Raw genomic sequence first — 20,010 nt, forward strand, 5'->3', positions numbered from 1 at the left:
AAAAGTACTTCTTCCACCATTGGATTAAAGTAATATAAAATATATTCATAAAATCTACCAATTAGATTAAATATACCAATTAATCATTAAAAAACAGCAGCAGAAGGAGCCAAAGACAGAAACACTACTACTACCATCCTGAGAAGTGAAGAAGAAAAAAAACAAATATAAAATGCTCCATCTGACTGTTCCTGCATTTCCAACCGCACTATGCACTTTGGAACTGAGATGCTGGAAACTTCAATTTCCCTCGGGATCAATAAAGTTACTATCTATCTATCTATCTATCTATCTATCTATCTAAGTAAAAGTACATAATGCAAGATTTTGAATGCAAGATTTTACTTGTTTACTTGTATTTTTACACTGTGGTATTGCTACTTTTACTTAGGTAAAGTATCTGAGTACTTCTTCCACCATTGGATTAAAGTAATATAAAATATATTCAAAAAAATAATATATCAATTAATCATTAAAAACAGCAGCAGAAAAAGCCAAAGACAGAGAAGTGGAAAAGAAAAAAAGAAATATAAAATGCTATATTGATGCATCTATAATTATAATACAGTAATATATGTTATTCTGACATGGGCAATTCTGTATAATGAGTACTTTTACTTTTTGTTCTTAATACGTATGTACTTTTACCTAAGTAAAAGTACATAATGCAAGATTTTGAATGTAAGATTTTACTTGTTTACTTGTATTTTTACACTGTCGTATTGCTATTGCTATTGGATTAAAGTAATATAAAATATATTTAAAAAACACAACATAAAAAACAGCAGCAGAAAAAGTGGAAAAGAAAAAAATATATATAAAATGCTCCATCTGATGGTTCCTGCATTTCCAGCAGCACCTGAAGGCAGCAGTCATGTGTGTTTACGTCGCATCATAGTCGAGAAGGATTCTGGGTACAGCATGGGGTGAGTTGCGTAAGGTTACCAAAGGCAACAGCAGACAATGCATGCTGTTTCAGCCCCGGTCCGAGGCTCAAACACAGCCGGTACCGCTGCGTCCTCCTCGGTCTGATGCAGCGGATCACCAGCCTCGCTGCAGGCCGGCAGCTCGGCGGCCTCTCGGCGTGCTCTGCCGGGCTCTGCGCCTGGAAGAGCGGCTCGACCTGCAGAGAGCATCCGGCCGTGCACCGGCAGAGGGCGGGGGTGTGTGTCCGTCCTGTGCGTCCTCTCACCGGAGGACCAGGCCGGAGGCTGAGCAGGCGGAGGGTCGTGTTCGCCAGCCAGAAGCACAGACTGTTCAGCTCACAGCCCGGAGGAGACGAGCCTCCGCCGGGGAGCTCCGGAGGTCAGCCCGCTGTGTCGGTGGTCGGCATCCCGGATCCGATCACATGGATCCGGTGCAGAGTGATCATGTATCTCACCAATCTGTACTTTGAGTTAGACATCAACTCTGTGGAGTTTGAGAGAGGAGTGAAGCAGGTAACTATACTGACAGAAGCACCAACAGGTCTAGGAAAGACATTAGAAGGTGTAGACAAAAGTTATTTTATCTTCAAATTTAATAATCTATTAATATAAAAGGCAGAAAACACCTTAAAAAACTTAAGATAATGTATCTCAACTGCAATTCTCAAATGCCACTTAATTAATGACCTATTTAACTCTGGTAGGAAGAAGTAATTCCTGTTGAGTTGAGAAAGCAGTCTCACCTCAAGGTCTGTTTAGTAGCTGTGCTGGTGCTTTCCATCATATGACATGGTCTTCATCAGCTGATGGAGTTTTCATAGTTGTGATGGCTTTGTAAATATTAAAATTTCCATTATTTCTGAGCACTCTATGGCTCAAAGCTGAGGTTCAAGTGCTTGGGGGGCGGGAAATGGAAATTCAAACTTCTGCAATTGCATGACAACTGGGCAAACTCCATCTGCTGATAAAGATATGATTGAAAGCTGTAATTGTGAAACAATGAGCGATAAACAAGCATTTACACTGAAGACCGTAGGCTTCGCGAAAAACTAGGGTCCTAGAAATGCGGTCCTGAAACTGCAGCCTCCTCTATTGCAGGAAGATGCTACTCGTGATATGAGGCACTAACATCATCCACCTTCTTGTTCCTCATCCATCCCAGGCTTTGGTCCACGTCTCCAACATGATGTCCATTGGCAGATACCACAGTCTAAAGGGGATCGTGTCCAATGAGGTAACAAATCATGCACATACCGTACATGCACACAAACTGGAGATGTATTCAAATGAAAAGTAAACATTTTACCAAGACTGTTTCCCCAGCTAGTACTATGAAAACCTGCATGCTCTTTTGGGTATTGTGGTCATTTTAAAAATGTAGAGTATAGTAGTAGAGTAGAAGTATGATCATGTAATAAATCCTCCAAAAATGTATGTCCAAATTCATCGCAAAGGGTTAAACGATCAAGAGTAGTCAATTTGTGGGGATAATGATGAGTTATCCCCGTCAGTTTGTTTTATTATGATGATCTCTTTTGTCATTTCAGATGATAGATTATGTTCAGACGAGGTGCGGGTCTCTCACCGAGGCTCAGAGACAGCAGCTCGCTGTCACAATGGAAGATATTATATTTATGCTGCCGGAAGACGTGTCTGTCGTCTTTGATAAATTTGGTGAGTTCCGTGCGATCAGTCTTCATACATTAACACGTACAGGTTTGAGAACCGTGAATGACTAAAGGGATTTCAAGACAGCATGTATTCCATCAGGGTCCCCCTTATGGTCAGAGGAAGTCTTTCACATCCCGAACAAACCAATTACTACTGCCATTCAGAGTGTAATGATATTAGTCAAAGGTCATAAAACTGTCCATGCTCTCTCTTCCCAAGGAAGGTGTCATGGACTCATAATCTCAGTTATTGAATTTTGGTTTCCGTGTTTTTCCTTGCAGGTAGAAAGTTCTGCTTCGTCGTCATGAGGTTTTATCTCCTGTCGACATATGATGGCCCCGATGACCCCGAGGGCATAAATATCTTCAAAGTGGCCTCTAGTGAAGATGGCGTCCCACAGAAGAAAATAGTGACAGCAGTCTACGAGTAAGCACTCAGCTTGTCGTCAGTGTTGTGCATGAACACGCTCGTGTTTTTGGTGAACCGAATATATCCGTTTGCAACTAATGAACGTGGGCGTCGTTAACTCTCACGCTCACGCACTGTGTGGACGGCTTGGCAAAGAAGCGGACACATCAGCCACCGTCTGTTCCATCCCCAACCGCAGTCTCAAAAGTCAACTTGACAAGCGAGCGAGTAGTTGCGAGCGCCCAGGGAGGTGGTTGTTTGTCTCCGGTCTGTGAAATCTTGCAGATGCCATTAGAAGCATTGGAGGACACCGGAGGACACAGAGGCACATGTTTTTTTAATCAGATTACCTGTCTCATGCACTACTGTCAGGATATAGTGACCGTTTTATAAAAATAACTTTTTTAAATCCTATTTGCTCCAGTCTCACCTACAGCTGCTTTAACGCAATAGATCTTTTGGAGGTTGTAGTGGAATCCATCGCTACCAACCATGTCATACTAGCTTGTCGCGAAGGAGGCTAAATAACGCTCCAGACATGCCCACTTTATGATAATCACATGACATTGTTTTGTGTTGTTAATTGATTTCCAATAATAAATATATACATACATTTGCATAAAGCAGCATATTTGCCCACTCCCATGTTATAAAGAGTATATAATACTTGACAAATTTCCCTTTAAAGGTACATTTTGAACAGATTAAAAATATGGACAATCGTGATTAAATATTTTAATTGATTGACCCCTAATATTTACATAATGCGATTTTTTTTGTAAATAATTATCATTGATGTGGATATAAGGACTGAAGTGGGGAAAGGCAAATAATAGAGCAGCTAGAACAGTCTGGTTAAGTTCAGAAAAATTACATCACTTTACTGTAATGCAGCCTTTAAAACCAGGAAAAGACATGACTTATGCCATATTACGATATCCAAAATCTAAGACGATGTCTCGTCTCATATCAGGATACAATATTCATATATTGCCCAGCCCCAGTGTGACCTGAACTTTGAGCTAGCTCTAGTGAAGTGTGAACTTGCACCACACTGCTTGTTGTCTGCACAGACATGCCATGCGTCCAAAAGTATGATTTGCAATCGTCATTTGCAACTCGTCATTCAGCTTTGACATGTTCAAATCTATTTCATGCAGTGTGCGAACTCTTTCTGCTCAAAGTTAATTTTTGATCATTAATTTGCTCAGATGTTATGAGCCAAAATCTCTGTTTGCTTCACAATTTAAAAAAAAAAAGTACAAATATTTACTTAGAGACTTAATTATATGTTGGCAAAACCTCAAAGTTACCTGCAGGCCTTCCAACATATGGCACGTCTGTTTCTGTTGGGTGGGTAACAGAGCCACAAAGCTGATGGTGCGGAGTTAAACGTTTTTCAAATATATGTGGAAAGGATAATTTTGGAGAAATGTTCCAAAGTGTCATGTGTGGGTGGACGAGAGTTCATCTAATATTTAATGCCTCACTTGGGGAAACACGGAAAGTGACATTTATTTCACTGGAGGAATGCCACTAATGCACTTTAAAGTAAGAAATATTAATAGAAGCACCGATGAGAAGAAAAGTAAATAAAAGCCAAGCTTGAGACAATCCTATGATCCGATGTGTATTCACTGTAATACTTCTGGAAGTTCACAGTGAGGCACAGTGGCACACTTTCCAAATATTAACAGACACACAGGCAGTCTGTGAAGCTCAACCGGGGCAAAAGAGGGTCCAAAAAACAAAATCTTATGTCTTAAGAATAATCAGACCAGCTGCCTCCCTCTTTATATTTTTTGATTTTTTTCATTTGTGCCAACTGGAGGGATGAAATCCTGAGAATCCAGCAAAACGCTTCACATACAGCGTGTGAGCAAACAAAAGTGCCGTCACCACGTCTTGTCTTTCTCCATGCTTGATCACTGTCTGACATTGGGAAACAGGCTCTCATCCTGCAAGAGAACAAAAAAAAAAAACGCTCTTCGTCCTTGATATCTAATAAACTCTCCGCTGTCTCACGCACCAGGTGCCAGATATCGTGCGAGCATTGTTGTGGCTCTTTCCTGAAATGTCCTGTCATGTCTGAATGAAGCAAAATTAACGCAACGATCACCAATTTCATCACTTTAACAGCTAGATGAAGCCAGCAATGTTACGTATTTATGTCTGAAAAGGACCTTGTCAAAAATGTAAATGTAAAATGCTGTCGCTGCATCACTTCAGTTGTCCCGATTTGGGTGTAAAGAGCCACTGATATGATTCACCGCTGTAACAGAAAGGGGAAATAATTTCACTCCCAGTGCATGTAACAGTCAAAGCCTCTTTCCATTTCCAATCAGTAATCCGGTTAGTTGCTGGACCACATGGTGTGTCTATTCTACCTAATGCCCACCTATCTAGTTAGCCAGATTCTCTTTCCTATTGTTTCAGGTCTTGAAATCCCCTCTGAGAAAGCCTGTTACACTTCAAATGTTATCCTAAACGCTAGCACACAGGCAGTTTGGCAGGATAAGGAAGCTATTTTTAGAATCCTCACCTCGTTGTTTTCAAGGTGAGACAAGAAGCAGAAGTTAGTTTGAGTTGAGTTTTAGAGCGTTTATGTTTAGATGGTAAACTATCGTAGCTCCTGTTAAACACGTCTGCCCCTTTCCTTCCAGATTCCACCGAGAGCTGACGAGTGGAGCCTCTCCTGACTGGACGGTCGAGACTGTTTGGCACTGGCACTGGAAACAGGCTGAGTGATTGGACTCAACGCGGCAAAGCCATTTGTCAGTCATCAGGACACAGCAGGGGAGTAATGATTGGCTGAATTTACCTATCCATAAAAGACAACTTTAAACTGAACATCTGCGAGCAGCAGATTGAAGAACTGTCTATTATGATCACATGAAATGGGACCCAGAGCCATAAGACCGAAGCTATGCAGACACCTGAAGACCTCCGAACTTTATAAACGATCCCACCTCACTACTTGAAGGTCGTCCTCAGACCCTCAGATGCGTTTAAAGTCCTCCTCCAGTGATTTTACACATTAAGAAACATTTGTGAGGAGACTGTTCTATGAGGTCATAGTCCTCTACCTGCTGTACAACTCCTCTGAATCACCTGTAGAACAGTTTTAGCTTTGATACAGTATATGAACAGAGTGATGAGGTCACTGGAGGAAGACTTTTAAAGTGTCTCTTGCTAAAAAAAAAAAAAAAAAATAGCTGTTGAGTACGTTACCAAAAAAATATAAACCTCACTCCAGGTCCATGTACCAGCTTTCAATCACACTGCTCAGTCTTCCTCCACAAATGGGGTTTGCTCCGTTGTCATGGTGATGGCTCTGTTGTCACCATGTGACCTAAAGTAAGAATGGAACTATGGTCCTGACTAATGGTGCCTTCAAAGGGGGTCATGTTCACTGTGTTCTTAAGAGTCCATATGAACTCTTGTGGTGTTCACGACCTCCTAAGAGGAAAGTTTCTGAAAGCTCAGAGTTCACGAGATGTGACGTGTTTGTTGACGTTCTAATTTCAAAATATATATATATTACACCCAGCAAAGTGAAATCTTATACTTAAAGTTAAATTGAAGCGTTATTGATGTTACAGAGCTGTCTGTCAACGTCTGTTATAAACGTTGTCAACACTAACGCATTGCATTGTGGGATATTTATGCCGCCGTATCCAGCGTTGCATACTAAGATTTCAGACATACCAAAAAATCTCACATACTGTTTTAGCATACTAAATAGCATGTTAGTATGGAATTTCGGATACAACCTAGTCACATGATGACAACTGAGCCATCGCCATGACAACTGAGAAAACTATCACTGAGGAAGACCATGAAATGCAGCTGAAAGTTCCAGAAAAAGCTAAGTGGACCCTGATTTTTTTTTTTTTTCTTCAAACCAATATTTATAAGGTCAAGAATAAACTCTTTTGAGTTTGTCAAACCGATATGTTGTATCAATAAATTACTTGATTGACTTGAACACCAAACTGTACCCTTGACCCTTTATTTTATACAGGAAATCTGCCCTACCCCCCCACATCTATCATATCTCATCTACACTGATAAACTAAGGGACTGTACAAATATTACAGGGATGGTAAGGGAGGCTGAACCTTATGTTTCACTTTATGGAAGAGCAAGGCCTTCCCTGGCGTTATGAATGTTTGCTTCAAACCCTCTCTTGAGAAACTACAACATCCTCTCCACAGTGTTCATTTTGGCAGCTGTTTTAGATTTAGAATTAATCTTAAGATAAAAATGCTTATTAGTTTTAGTCACATTTTAGTTTGTCTATTTTTTTCATTTAGTCTTAGTCCTGTGTCAAATGTCCTTTTTTAGTCATCAGATTATATGGAATATTTCAGTAAAATAATCTAGTCTAGCCAAACCAATAATTATGACTTTTTAGTCAAACTTATTGCACATAAGATTTTATCTTATTATTATCTTATGAAAAAAAAAGGTTGAATGATTAAGAATGCAGCTTTACAGTTACTCCGAGTCCTCCTGTCTGCGCTCATTAGTGATGCGCGGTTCAGTTGCACCCACCCGGCCAATCTGCCCGTCCAACATGCAAATACATGCGATCATAAACCACCCAAACCTGAACAGACCGGCAAACCGCAACTTTATGCATTATAGTAGCACAAATGTCAGGACTGAGGACACAGAGATGGACTGAGCGCTGCTGCAGTGTGTGTGTGTTAGAGAGTGAGTGACAGATTGAAAGAGAGAGACAGGAAGAGAAGGTGGAAGCAGATGAAAATAAAGAGAGATTTTGGTAAAGTTATTATTTTTTAAACTACATTTTAGTCTCGTCTTTTTTCGATATTTGGGCTTTGAAGCTTCGGTGAGAAATATTCAAAGATATTGGAAACGCGGGACGGTGCCACAGCTGCACTACTGTACACAAACAAACACCTCTACACATAACAAACAGCAGTATTCGTCTGAGAATAACTAATAATAATAATTAATGTTGAATACGAATAATGTTGTGGGATTATTCCTTATTTCATGGGGTGATTATTATTACATACTTGTATATAAATAACAAAAATCTAAGCATTCGAATACTGATTTGGAGGTCGATTACCATGGCAACATTTGAAGCATTCGGGTCAGCCCTAGTGAAGTCCTTGTATTCCATGACTGTATTTGCCACATGTGATGAAAATATATAAGGGACCACATATATTAGTGTAAATGTATTGTCAAAACAAGCAACGGGCAACAAGATAATCCATTTTCCATAGTAAGCAGGAGGAGGCGTATGTTCTGTTACATGGTTGTTGGCGACATGAAAGTTCAAGAAAGTACTTTATGGATCAACAAGAGATCACAACGCAAGTCTTATACCAAGTGAAAATAGTTATGCTGCAAGCAAGAGCGACAAATTGTAGCAGAAAATTCCCCCGCCGTTTAACTACCTCAAACGCAGCCTGTGTCTGAGCCCACGGTCATTTGCCAGAAACGTGTCACTTGTCAAAGACATCACGTCTGACAGGCTCATGAATGCTGCGTGTCATCCCATTCTGTTAAAGCTTGCTGCAATATTATTAATGTTGACAACATATCTGACAAACAGAGAGGATTCTGTCATTAGCCGCCGCTAATTCATGCATAATGAAACACGGCGAGGATTATTCTAATTTTCCTTGCATAGTAATATGTGGTCTGTGGAAGTTTGCGTGGGGGTTTTTTGGTTCCAGTGGAGCATCTCGCCGAGTCCTAATGAGATTAAATGAGTGCGGTTAGCTTAGCACATGTCAATATGCTCATGGATATGGTGAGAGCACATTAAACAATTTACCACGCCTGTGCATCACTCAGTTTAATGGAAATTAACAAGAAAACAAAAACAAGTGGTGAATGTACAAAGAGCTAATGGTTTTTTTATTAGTTATTTGACTGTTTTGTAATCTTCAGACGTGTGCATCAGTCGAGGCTGCGTGCCAAGATGTTTCATTAATCTGGCTAGCGAAACAGATTGCAAACAATTCCTCGTACCTCTTTGAAAATCTGTGTGTCTGTTTGTATGTCTGCATGTGTCTCAGCTCCAAGGAGCCATAAATTAATTGTGCTATCTCTGTCAGACTTCCCATTTCAAGGTTGATTAATAGAATTATAAGATAAATATGCTTGGAAATCAGATCTAATACTCTCTGACAGAACATACGATAAGGTACGGAGAACGCACCTCTCAGTATTTACTCAGGTCTTTCACCAGCATAGAAAGAGTCACACCGGCTGTTATTGCTAAGTCCAAAGCAATCAATTAAAGATTTAACACTGTTTCGCAGCGGCTTAGGTGTACCAACAAAAGATGACATGTTGCTTCCAATAAAACACAGATGAAATGTTGACATGACAAATGAGCTGTTTGTGTGCATGAAATTCCATTTTTCATTTTGATAGAGACAGTGATTGTCTATAAACAGATCTGTAATGGGGAAAACACTTCTTTGTTTGCTGACATGTTTATCTCTGAATTTGTGATGTTATTAATATTTTGTGTGGTGACTAATGAATACTTAGACTTTGACAGGAAACTGGTATTAATATTCAGGCCAGAACAAAGACAGCTTGATTCAAAACAAGTCAAGACTGAAACTACTTCAACACAATCTGTGATTTCAAAACCAAGAGCAGACTCCAACTTTAATCAATTACAGTAATTATTAATATGAATGATAAACACATTCTGCTTTTTTCCACCAATGCGTGTGTTTTTGTCTTTTCCCTGCATGCTGATGAGCATGAAAATATGAACCTGGTTGGTATTAGATGGCGGTCGGCATGCTCCCAGTTTGCAGAAGCAGACAGGAGCACTGGCACAGTAAGCTAAGCAATGTGCTGCTGTGCACGCCACGTTAGAAAGTCACACAATGAGGCAGCGGTAGACCAGCAACTCACGTATTCTGTGAGGTGAAAATACTGTTATGGTTAATGGAGTCTGGTGGCTTTACTACATAAAACAAGTTGTTTGTTGCTGTTCCCCATAATGGAGATACACTTGAAGGAGCAGTCCGGTTCTCCAGTATGTCATCACATGAGAGCAACTTGATGTTGACTAAGAGCTAAGTCCATATATTGATAAGAGTGTATCAGATACAGTATGTAACTTCACATAACCCTCTTTTAGGTGGGACCTTTGCCAGGAACTGTAATGGATGCTTATATGGTGCAACAGATTAATCTGACGTTAGCTATTTAAAAAAGGGGTTCATTTTGTTAAAGTTTTATGTAGTGTTCCTTTTCTGCATTTATTGTTTCAACAGATTCATAACTACAATCACGATAAAGTAACAGTGTGAAATAAAAGGTTAAAGGTGCAGTGTGTAAGATCTGGCAGCATCTAGTGGGGAGTGCTCCAGGGATGATCAGCCAGGAAGTTAGCATCGCCCTGGTTCCCTCAACAAAAAGCCAGTGGGATTTTTCTGTTGGGTTTTGGATTATTGCAGAAAATAAGATCTGTGGCAAACAAATGTTTATGATACTTACACGTTTTGTCAAATCAACACCACTTTATGATTTTTGAAGTGTGAATGCAATCAGCAGAGGTAAAAAGCCAACGTTAGGCTTTAAACGAACTACACCACGGTCGCATGAGCGTGAGTATACTGTATATCTCTACGAGTATTTATTTCTTAAGCTTTTGTTAACCACAGACCTTATTTCAGGCATCTAACTAAAAACTCTTAACACATTGACTTTCAGTTGAGGGAACCAGAAGTGCTAAAATGCTAACTCATTTCGGGGTTTTAGGACATCGTGGTATACAACGGTATTAACATTGATGGTTATCATACCGTGTATATTTGCTTATCTATTGAAAAAACCTGACATAACGGAGTGTGTGTCAGTTAAAAGGTACAGACGAGAGCAGTCTGACTACTTATTAATATTATTTTCCATTTCTGCCAAGAGATCCCCCTAAATGTTACACACTGTTCCTTTAGGTCAGTTGAATAGAATAATAGCAACTGAATATGTGACAGCATAAATAAATGATGTGCAGATGATGTTGTTCTCAGTATTTAGTTGAGTCACATACCAGCTCAAATAGACTCTACTGGCACAAAAACAGATTTCAATTTAACATATTGTTTCTTGGGAGTTCTCATAGAGTACATCACTTCAAAGAAAGCAAAGCTGATTTTGTTCATTCAGATCCTCAGTAGCTGAGTTCATATAAACAACAATGTAAGGACAGAAAGTGTTGTGTTGCTCTAGATGTATAAAAATAAGTGTTCCACTTGCAAAGGAAAACAAAATACAAAAAGATTGTGATTTGTATTAAAACTGCCTTTTTTGTTGCCCTTTAAAAACGGTTGTACTTGACTTTGAGGTTATTGAAAATGGCGGTGTAAAAAATCATTTTTTCATTATGTTTGTCATGACTTTTTTACAGCACAACTACCATGCTCTTCAAGTGAATGTTTGCTCCATCAATCAATTCATTCTTCTTCATTGTGTCAAAAATACACTCCCATCACACCAACACTGTGCCGGTAAAAACATCTTGCGTATCACATTGCTTTTATTTCCTTGAGTACATTACGAAAAACCTCGACACAAACCTCCCCGGCCGGATGTTTCATGGACGCCAGCCTCCAGGCCTCCTCGAACGTCTCCTCAGAAATATCAACACCCACATTCCTGAAGATCTCTGCAATCTGTGAAGAGGAGGATGAGAGCGTCAGTATGAAAAAACATATTAAGTAAAACATGGTCAAGTTATATCTGAGATTTATGTATTCTTGTCTTTTTATTTATTTTATCTAACAGCACTGAAGCCACACTGCAGCAGCGAGAGACCGATGTGTGTTTAAACACGTTTAAAACTGATATTCATTTAACCGCATTAAAATATTTATAACATTGTTTTCCATGACTTTTCCAAAACCTTTTTTTCCAGGCCTAGAAAAAGGGATTTCTATGACATTTCTAGATTTGTCATGACCATAAAAACTCTGGATAGCAATTGCCACGGTGGCTTCTCCTGTGGGTCCATCCCTTTTACTGTGAGTATTTACTTATTTTGTTATTTAAAGGATAACTTTGGTATTTTTCAATCTGAACCATATTTTCCCATGTTTTTGAGTCTAAGTGACAAATGGGGACAACACCTTTTGAAAATGGTCCAGTATTGAGGGAGAACGCTGCAGCCGCTAAAACTGCAGTGTAATCATTTGGGGCAACCTTGCACCGTCAGCTTACGTCCACTAAAAGTGCTTGTTTTTGTCACTGATGGGCTCAGATTGTTATTATAACTGTCTGACAACATTATGGAAAAGACCCTACAGTGAAATAAAACCCTATTTCTTACCTTTCCCTTGATCCAGTCTGTTTGTTATTGTGTGACTTATTGTGTGCTATTGTGATTACATTGAAAATCTGTTAGATAATACTAAGCTACACTTTCTGTACTCCAACACTACAAACTCTGACAACACCGGTGTCCCGTGGCAGTCCTCTTTGAAAGACACTTAATCTTAGCCTGTCACGAAAACAAGCACTTTTAGTGGACATAAACTGACGGTGCCAGGTTGCCCCATATGATTACATTACAGCTTGTTTAGCGGCTGGCGGCTGCAGCGTTCTCCCTCAATACTAGACCAGTTTCAAAAAGAGTTGTCCCCATCAGTCAATTAGACACAAGAACATGGGAAAATAGGTTGAATCCAGGCTGAAAAATACCAAAATGATCCTTTAATTAAACTATACGGCTGATCTTGTGCGTACTGCGTACCTCCTTCTTGCTGCGCGGACAGAAGAAGTGTTCCTCGTAAACACCCTGAACAGCATGAATTGATGGATGCAGAAGATCTCCAGCTGTGGATGTTTCGCCATAGTTGGTAATGTCACTGACTCTCTTTATGCGTGGAGCTGGAAGGTCGGAGCGTACAGACGGGATCCCATAGGCGCGGCTGTCTATGTAAAGAGAGACCACATGATGGGAGTGAATGAAATATAAATATGTTAAATTAGCGCTTATAAAACTATTGCACATCAGTAAAAATGTCTTCAAACAAGCCTGTTAAGCAAAGAAAAGTAATGCATGGGATGCTCCAGAAGGCATTTAAGCAGGTTTTAGTTAATATGACTCTATGACAATATGAGGCAGTGAGATTTACCATCTACAAGAATTAATGGTTGCAATAAGTTCACTTACAGTATTTTACGTCTTCCACAATGTGAGCTCAAACGTGTCATGCTTGTGTCATTATACGGTATCTGCATGTGAGGGAGAGTGTCGGCATATTGTGGTTCTTGGTTATTTCACCTTTGACCTCCCCCTTTTTCTGTACTGTGCACATTCTGGCTCCCAACATACTATGTTGTCACCCACAAATCCCACCTGTTGGGTTTCAAGCAGGCAAGCAAAAAGTCAAATAACAACCCTATAAATCATTTTGTCCTTTTTCTTCAGTCTCCATTACACATGTAGCACTGTGTGATAATGTGTATGCTTATCTACCTGTCACCACACATCTCCATTTCTGACTTACTTGATGTGGACGGATCCCTGACAGACCCGATGAGGTTGGAGGAGGTCATGAAGTGGTCTGGGCTGGCCCTGGGTCGCCTCAGGGTCCTGAGGGTCTTCAGTGAGCTGCCTGGCTCACCAGGCTCCAGGTCCTCAGGCTTGATTAAGGACGGAGGCTTCCTCTCTATGTTGGCTGGAGCCGTGCTGGTCTGACGCTCTGCAGGAGAAAAAAATAAATAGAAAATGTTGAATCTGAAATACCATAACAAATAAATCATCTAACTGCATTTGTAATTCAGTACCTGAGACCTGGGCAGGGATAAATGCATACAAATGTGAAAGTGAAGCAGAGCAGTTCTAGAAAAATATGCCAACTTCAAGGTTACCATAATTGGACAGCATCTCAGTAAATAAATATATACATTACAATGCATTTAACTGACCTTTCTCCCTAATGCATTCTTGACTGTTGATGGGCATCTTGTCCTTCCAGTTGAGGAAGTTAGCAAACTCCAGGAAGTTGATAAGTCCGTCCTTGTCTGTGTCACAGTAGTCCATCAGGTCATCCAGAACCGGCCTGCTCACGTCCAGCTGGAACTGATGACACACTGCCTGCAGGTCCGCTTTGTCAATCATTCCCTTGCCTGCCTAGTGATTTACATAAACAGATACACATGAACAGTTAAACATAGAAAGGCTCAACGACTGCAGTATGTTTTTACAAGTGTGAGACTGTGATAGGAAAATTATAGTAGCACTGTCACTGTATTGCATGTCTTAACACCAGGGTCACATCCCTGGCCTTTAGGGCTGCAATTATTTTCATTGTCGATTTATCTGTTGATTAGTTTCTTGATCAATCGATTGGTTGTTTGTTAAACACTGGTGTAACCTTTGACATCAATAATCACAGCCAGGGCCTAAATGTAAAAAAGGGTGTTTATTAATATTATTCATTGCTTTTGTGCTTTCCCTGCTATGATCAGTAAAAATGTCCACTGTGAGAAAGGACTGTGTGCTCTGATTTCATTGATTATTCTTTGATATTAAAACATAGGTTTGAGAAACCGTGCTATGTTGACTTAAAGTGAATAAAGTGCTGCTGTATTTTTTCAGGTTACTGTAAATGTTGTTGTTAAATGTGAGTTGAATGGTCAGCTGATTGAAAGTATTGGTCAACAACGTACCTTGTCATAATGACTGAATGCCTGCAGCAGGGAGGGGAAGTTCTCGAAATTGATCTTCTTGAGGTGGATTCGCACTGCGTTGACCAGGCTGTGCTGTTGGTCTTGGCCTCTCACGTACTGGGCTGGCTCCGTGGCGTGGATTAGTTCTCCAACACCTGTGCAGAAAGCAGACAAAATGTATATATATGTTTTTTCAGGACACACCACATCTGTTGATGTTCCAATATGTAACACAGGAATGATTTTTTTTTAACATAAACTCTACCAAATTCAGCCGGCGGCAAGAGAAGTCCAAAAGTGTGATCCGGTGGAAGATTCAAGGTATTTCCTCTCCTGAAAAGATGGGTTTAATGAGAGAATAAAGTTAAACATTAGTAAGTAAAATATAGTCAGAGGTAACGGAGTTGGTCAGACGAAGTGTGACAGAAACGTACACACTGTTGGTTTTGCCAATTTGTGGCTCCATCTTTTCCCATTTCCCAGATCTCTTCCAAACAGTCGTTGGACTGGTAAACCTGTGGTACAATAATACAAGCGCAGGGTCAGGTACAATTTATGTTCCTTTAAGTTAGGTATACACTGAATGAATACATAGTGTTGTGGAAATTAACAACAAAACACTTGTGCCCACTTATTTCAGCACTTACTTCCGTGTCTCCCCCACCCAGTGGAGAGTTTTGCCAACATCACGTCCGTCGTGGAAATGAGGTGTAGGGATCCCAAAGCTGCTGTCTTTACTGTTGTTACTCCAGTCGTACTTCCTATCAATCCGCTCACCTGGAGTAGAGCGAGGTGATTTTATTGTGATGAAAGGCCTTATGCATAATATATTTTTTTCCATTCTTCTTACCAACAAAATAGGAGTTGTGGCTACGAATGTAAGACTGGTGTCCCTCCTCAGATTCCCTCTCCACGTCCTCCACTGTTTTCGAAGGGTTAATAATCTCACCCATACCCAACCCTGGACAAAAAGAGAAGAGACACCTCAATCCTACTCTCCCTATAATTATTTATAAACCTATAACATAACATTTAAAAAAATCTGAACATTTTTGGGAGACTAGTAACATAAATACAAGGTTGACTTTTTTGGATAAAATTGATAATTATTTGCATATTAATGTTAAAGCTTTTGTGTCTTAACAGAATATTTTCTTCTTTTTTAAAAAAAAATTGTGTCAGTTGTGGCCTTATTTGACGATACACATACCTCTAACTGTTTTCCCACCATATGTAGTTTTGTCATTATACCAGGTGGGAAGTCCACGATGCTGATTGTGTGACCGGCCCAGTGGTGCCTTTTGATTGGAGGCGTACCCTTCTTCACTGATATGTTGTAACTTCTGCTGGACCCAGGTCTTTTGTGGAGGATTTAACAAGCTGCCGCTCTGTTGGAAACATGTAAAAATGAAGAAGTTATATCCATATTCTGGGTGTGTTTGTATGCTTAAAACTGTGTACTGTATGCAAAGTCAGCTTGTGCCAAAACTGAACACACTACAGTAAAACTGCCACTGAACATCTTTTCTTGAATTGACCCATTAGCTACAGCAACAATTACACATTCTGAGAGGCATTGGGTATCAGGAGCATCTTAAAATGCCAACAAACAAAGAACTTTTGGTCCTAGATTTGGGTAAGCTTTTGGAGCAATAAATCTCAGGACCAAGCAGAGTAATAAATGATTCAATGGCTTTAATCTAAAAATATATCAACCCACTAAATTTGGGGTAGTAAAAACCCTCTTTTTGCCCTTTAACCCATAAGGAGGTATGTGTGCTTACTCACAGTGAGGGAAGATTTGGTGCTGACGCCATGAACAAGGGTGCTGGCAATATCTGGATCATTTGCCTTCCCTTGGTGCACTCTGATAGCTCCTGGTTCTGGTTGGATGCTGTTGCGGAACTTCCTTATCAGCGGTGGGGTGGGAGGCTGGAAAGTAGAAACGTTGATATTAGAGAGAGTGAACATGCACCTTCAAAATTTACAAAGCTGTCTGCTACTTTATATTATATTTCATACCATATACCCCATATATCAATTGTGCCAAAAGCACCCAGAGATAAATATAAAGGAATGCACTCCATAGATAGATAAATGTGCAACACTCAGCACCTAACAGCAAAGCTAACTAGCGCCACATTCCAGTGTCAAAAGACCTATTTTAAAACAAATTCTCAGGTCCATTCTTACTCAACCCGTCAGTCTCTATCAAAGGAGGACGGTCTGCAGGACAGATAATAATGCACTATATTCACTTTTAACAGTCTCTTCTGCACTATATTCACTTTTTTAATAGTCGTTTATCACAGCTGTTACCCTGCTCTATATTCACTTTTAACAGTTTTCTTCTTCTCCTTGTATTTTTATATGTGGTATATTTTTTTGTACTCTGTACTACAAATTTTTTTACTGCCTTTTTACGAAATTTTTTTGCACTGGATGCTGTGATGCTGGAAACTTGAATTTCCCTCGGGATCAATAAAGTTACTATCTATCTATCTATCTATCTATTATTTCTTTATATTAATCTTGTCTCTGGTTGGAGGCTTCCGATAAGCCCAGTGGGTTTTTTGCCTCTTCCTGCACTGTATATTATTCTTTTTTTTGTCATGTTGTGTAGTCTTAAATTGTGCAAAATAAATAAACAAACAAACTGTAAACAAAATGCTCTCACACACACACACGCACACACACACACACACACACACACACACACACACACACACACACACACACACACACACATACACACACACACACACACACACACATACAACATGTTCTTACCCTTTCTGCTTCTTGTAAACAGGATTTAGCATCGTCTCCTACAGGTGGAAGTTTCCCGGCCTGGTGTTGAAAGAAAAACATGATAGTATTCAGTGTGTACAGTAGCCTATCCGCCAAGACTAAAGGTTCATTTATGATAATTAAACGCTCCACAAATGTTAAGTTTAAGCTGGCAGTAAGCTAACGCAACATGATCTAGCTGCTGCATCTTAAAGTCCACTTACCCTCTGTATGTTTGTACATCTGCAGGTATCTTTCAACAGGTAAAATGTATTTCCGTCGGTCATATTCAACTTTATATCGCATGCAGCAGCAACAGAGGCAACCAAGGTAAAGCTTCTGACTTTATATTGTCTGTTTAACGTTCGTCCTAACTTTTATCGTCTAACGTTAAAGTTACTACGGGAAAAGTTTTAAGCATCTTGGTTGCTACGCGACACCAATTTCGTCTTCTACGCTGGTGCAGTGCACCTGTTTTGAGTTTCGTTGCCTAGCAACTACTGATGGGAATTCCGTCTCTTTTTAGTGAGCCAGATCATTTGGCTCAGCTCACCAAGAAGAGCCGGCTCTTTCGGCTCCCAAACGGCTCTTTGTTTTACCACTTCTGCCTTTTATAATTCAGGCAAATTTAGTGCTGTTTTGACCTATGATTAGTATGCTTTAAAACATATGTTTTTATTACTATATTCAGTTTTAACAGTTTTCTTCATCTCCTTGTATTTTTATATCTGGTATATTTTTTTGTACTTTGTACTTTGCACTACTAACTTTTTTACTGCCTTTTTACTAACATGTTTTGCACTATGGAACCGTGATGCTGGAAACTTGAATTTCCCTCGGGATCAATAAAGTTACTATCCATCTATCTATTGTGCCCATATATCACTTAAGTTATTCAATATAATTATACTTAACCTTATAATTTCCAGAAGATCATAATTTTACGTGCTGCTTCATTTCCGACTGTCACTCACCTTGTCTGCTTTTCACACACCACACTCCTCTCTCTCTTTCTCTCCTCCTCTTCCTCCTGCTCTGTACCTGTAGACCGTCAGCGCGCCGCGCGCCCCCGCCCCTCCCTGCTTGATGGTATGATCCTTGTCTGTCATCACCTGATTGGTCGCACGGATGTCATTAACACAACATTCAGTCACAATCAGTGCATGGAGTGCACGTGGTGCGGAGAAGATCATCCTATCATTCTACCTTGAATTAATTAAAGAAAAAAAAAAAAAAACGTCTCTCGGACGGGAGCCGCTCTTATCGTTCACTTAAAAGAGCCGGCTCTTTGAACCGGCTTGTTCGCAACCGACACATCACTACTAGCAACATCAAACCGTTCAATCATAAAAGGGTATTTAATAATAGTTTGTATGTGAATATAAAATTGGGATAATAATGTGACATTTGTATGACTTATTTCATTTTTCATTTCAAAATTTATTTCGAACATGTAGAATACAAAAAAAGAGAGAGAAAAAATAAAGAAAAAGAATTATCATACCAACAAGTGGACAGTCAGAAACAAGTAGTATTTACATACAATGAAAAACGTAAGAAAAATAAATTGTCAAACACTTGATGCCTTGATTTACATATTCAAAAAGGAGCCATACATATACTAGATGTTCCTTAATTTGTCTAACTATAATTATTATTATTTATAATTATTCTAACTATAATTATTACCTTTAATCTGTGTCATACAGAAATATAAATTAATTACTGATATAATTATCCTTATCAAAATATAAATTTGTTATCACTCCAGGATACCAATTCATTACTTATAATATAACTTAATCACAATACTAATTCATTACTTACATATTTATCTTAATCATATTAACTAATTTGTTATCTTTTCTTATATGCGCAAATTTTTTATTTATAATATACAATTTATAATATACACTATGCACATGCAAAACAACACGCAATATATACATACATACATACACATACACACACATATACATACATACACATATACATACATATATATATATATATATACATATATACACTTAATGTTAGTTATGTAAATGAATGGTCAATCACAAATACGACAAATAATCGTTTTGGTATTTATTTATATTAAAGTACTGGACAGACTGCTTTAACTGCTTCTTTTTATGCCTAATATCTCGATGAAAGTCTTAAAGGTCCCATACCGTGCTCATTTTCAGGTCCATACTTGTATTTTGTGTTTCTACTAGAACATGTTTACATGCTGTAATGTTAAAAAAACAACTTTATTTTCCTCATACTGTCTGCCTGAATATACCTGTATTTACCCTCTGTCTGAAATGCTCCGTTTTAGTGCATTTCAACAGAATTGCAACAGAATTGTGTTGCTAGGCAACAGCTTGGGTCCATGTTTACCTGCTGTCAGCTGATGTTATTTACAGACACTGCAACAGGAAATAAACTGGGACACATTTTGAATGTTTATGTTTTAAAACCGTGTAATGGTCTAAATATAGTGTATATTTGTGACATCACAAATGGACAGAAATCCTAACGG

At 39.2% G+C, this 20,010-nt stretch overlaps 2 protein-coding genes across 3 annotated transcripts; one reads left to right on the plus strand and one right to left on the minus strand.

Moving 5' to 3' along the window:
• Positions 1–879: 879 nt before the first annotated feature.
• Positions 880–5,755, plus strand: LOC141778527 (m-AAA protease-interacting protein 1, mitochondrial). Of its 2 annotated transcripts, XR_012596096.1 has the most exons (6): positions 880–1,439; positions 2,089–2,160; positions 2,474–2,600; positions 2,879–3,023; positions 5,442–5,562; positions 5,669–5,755. XR_012596096.1 is itself a non-coding variant. In XM_074652854.1 (5 exons), the coding sequence occupies exons 1-5, from the start codon at positions 1,032–1,034 to the stop codon at positions 5,751–5,753; spliced, it is 837 nt and encodes a 278-aa protein (XP_074508955.1). In that variant the 5' UTR covers positions 880–1,031. The 2 variants fall into 2 exon arrangements, 1 of the variants encoding a protein (XP_074508955.1); XM_074652854.1 differs by lacking the exon at positions 5,442–5,562 and having other exon boundaries at positions 5,669–5,753.
• Positions 5,756–8,882: 3,127 nt separating this feature from the next.
• On the minus strand, positions 8,883–17,955 carry efhb (EF-hand domain family, member B). The gene is made up of 13 exons (XM_074652855.1): positions 17,708–17,955; positions 17,484–17,543; positions 16,482–16,625; positions 15,904–16,081; positions 15,544–15,654; positions 15,341–15,470; positions 15,128–15,208; positions 14,959–15,026; positions 14,694–14,848; positions 13,950–14,154; positions 13,529–13,723; positions 12,769–12,950; positions 8,883–11,692 (listed from the first exon to the last, which is right to left on the minus strand). The coding sequence occupies exons 1-13, from the start codon at positions 17,768–17,770 to the stop codon at positions 11,546–11,548; spliced, it is 1,719 nt and encodes a 572-aa protein (XP_074508956.1). The 5' UTR covers positions 17,771–17,955; the 3' UTR covers positions 8,883–11,545.
• Positions 17,956–20,010: the final 2,055 nt, after the last annotated feature.

This window comes from Sebastes fasciatus, chromosome 12, assembly GCF_043250625.1.
Source record: "Sebastes fasciatus isolate fSebFas1 chromosome 12, fSebFas1.pri, whole genome shotgun sequence".
In the NCBI taxonomy this organism is placed as follows: Eukaryota; Metazoa; Chordata; class Actinopteri; order Perciformes; family Sebastidae; genus Sebastes; species Sebastes fasciatus.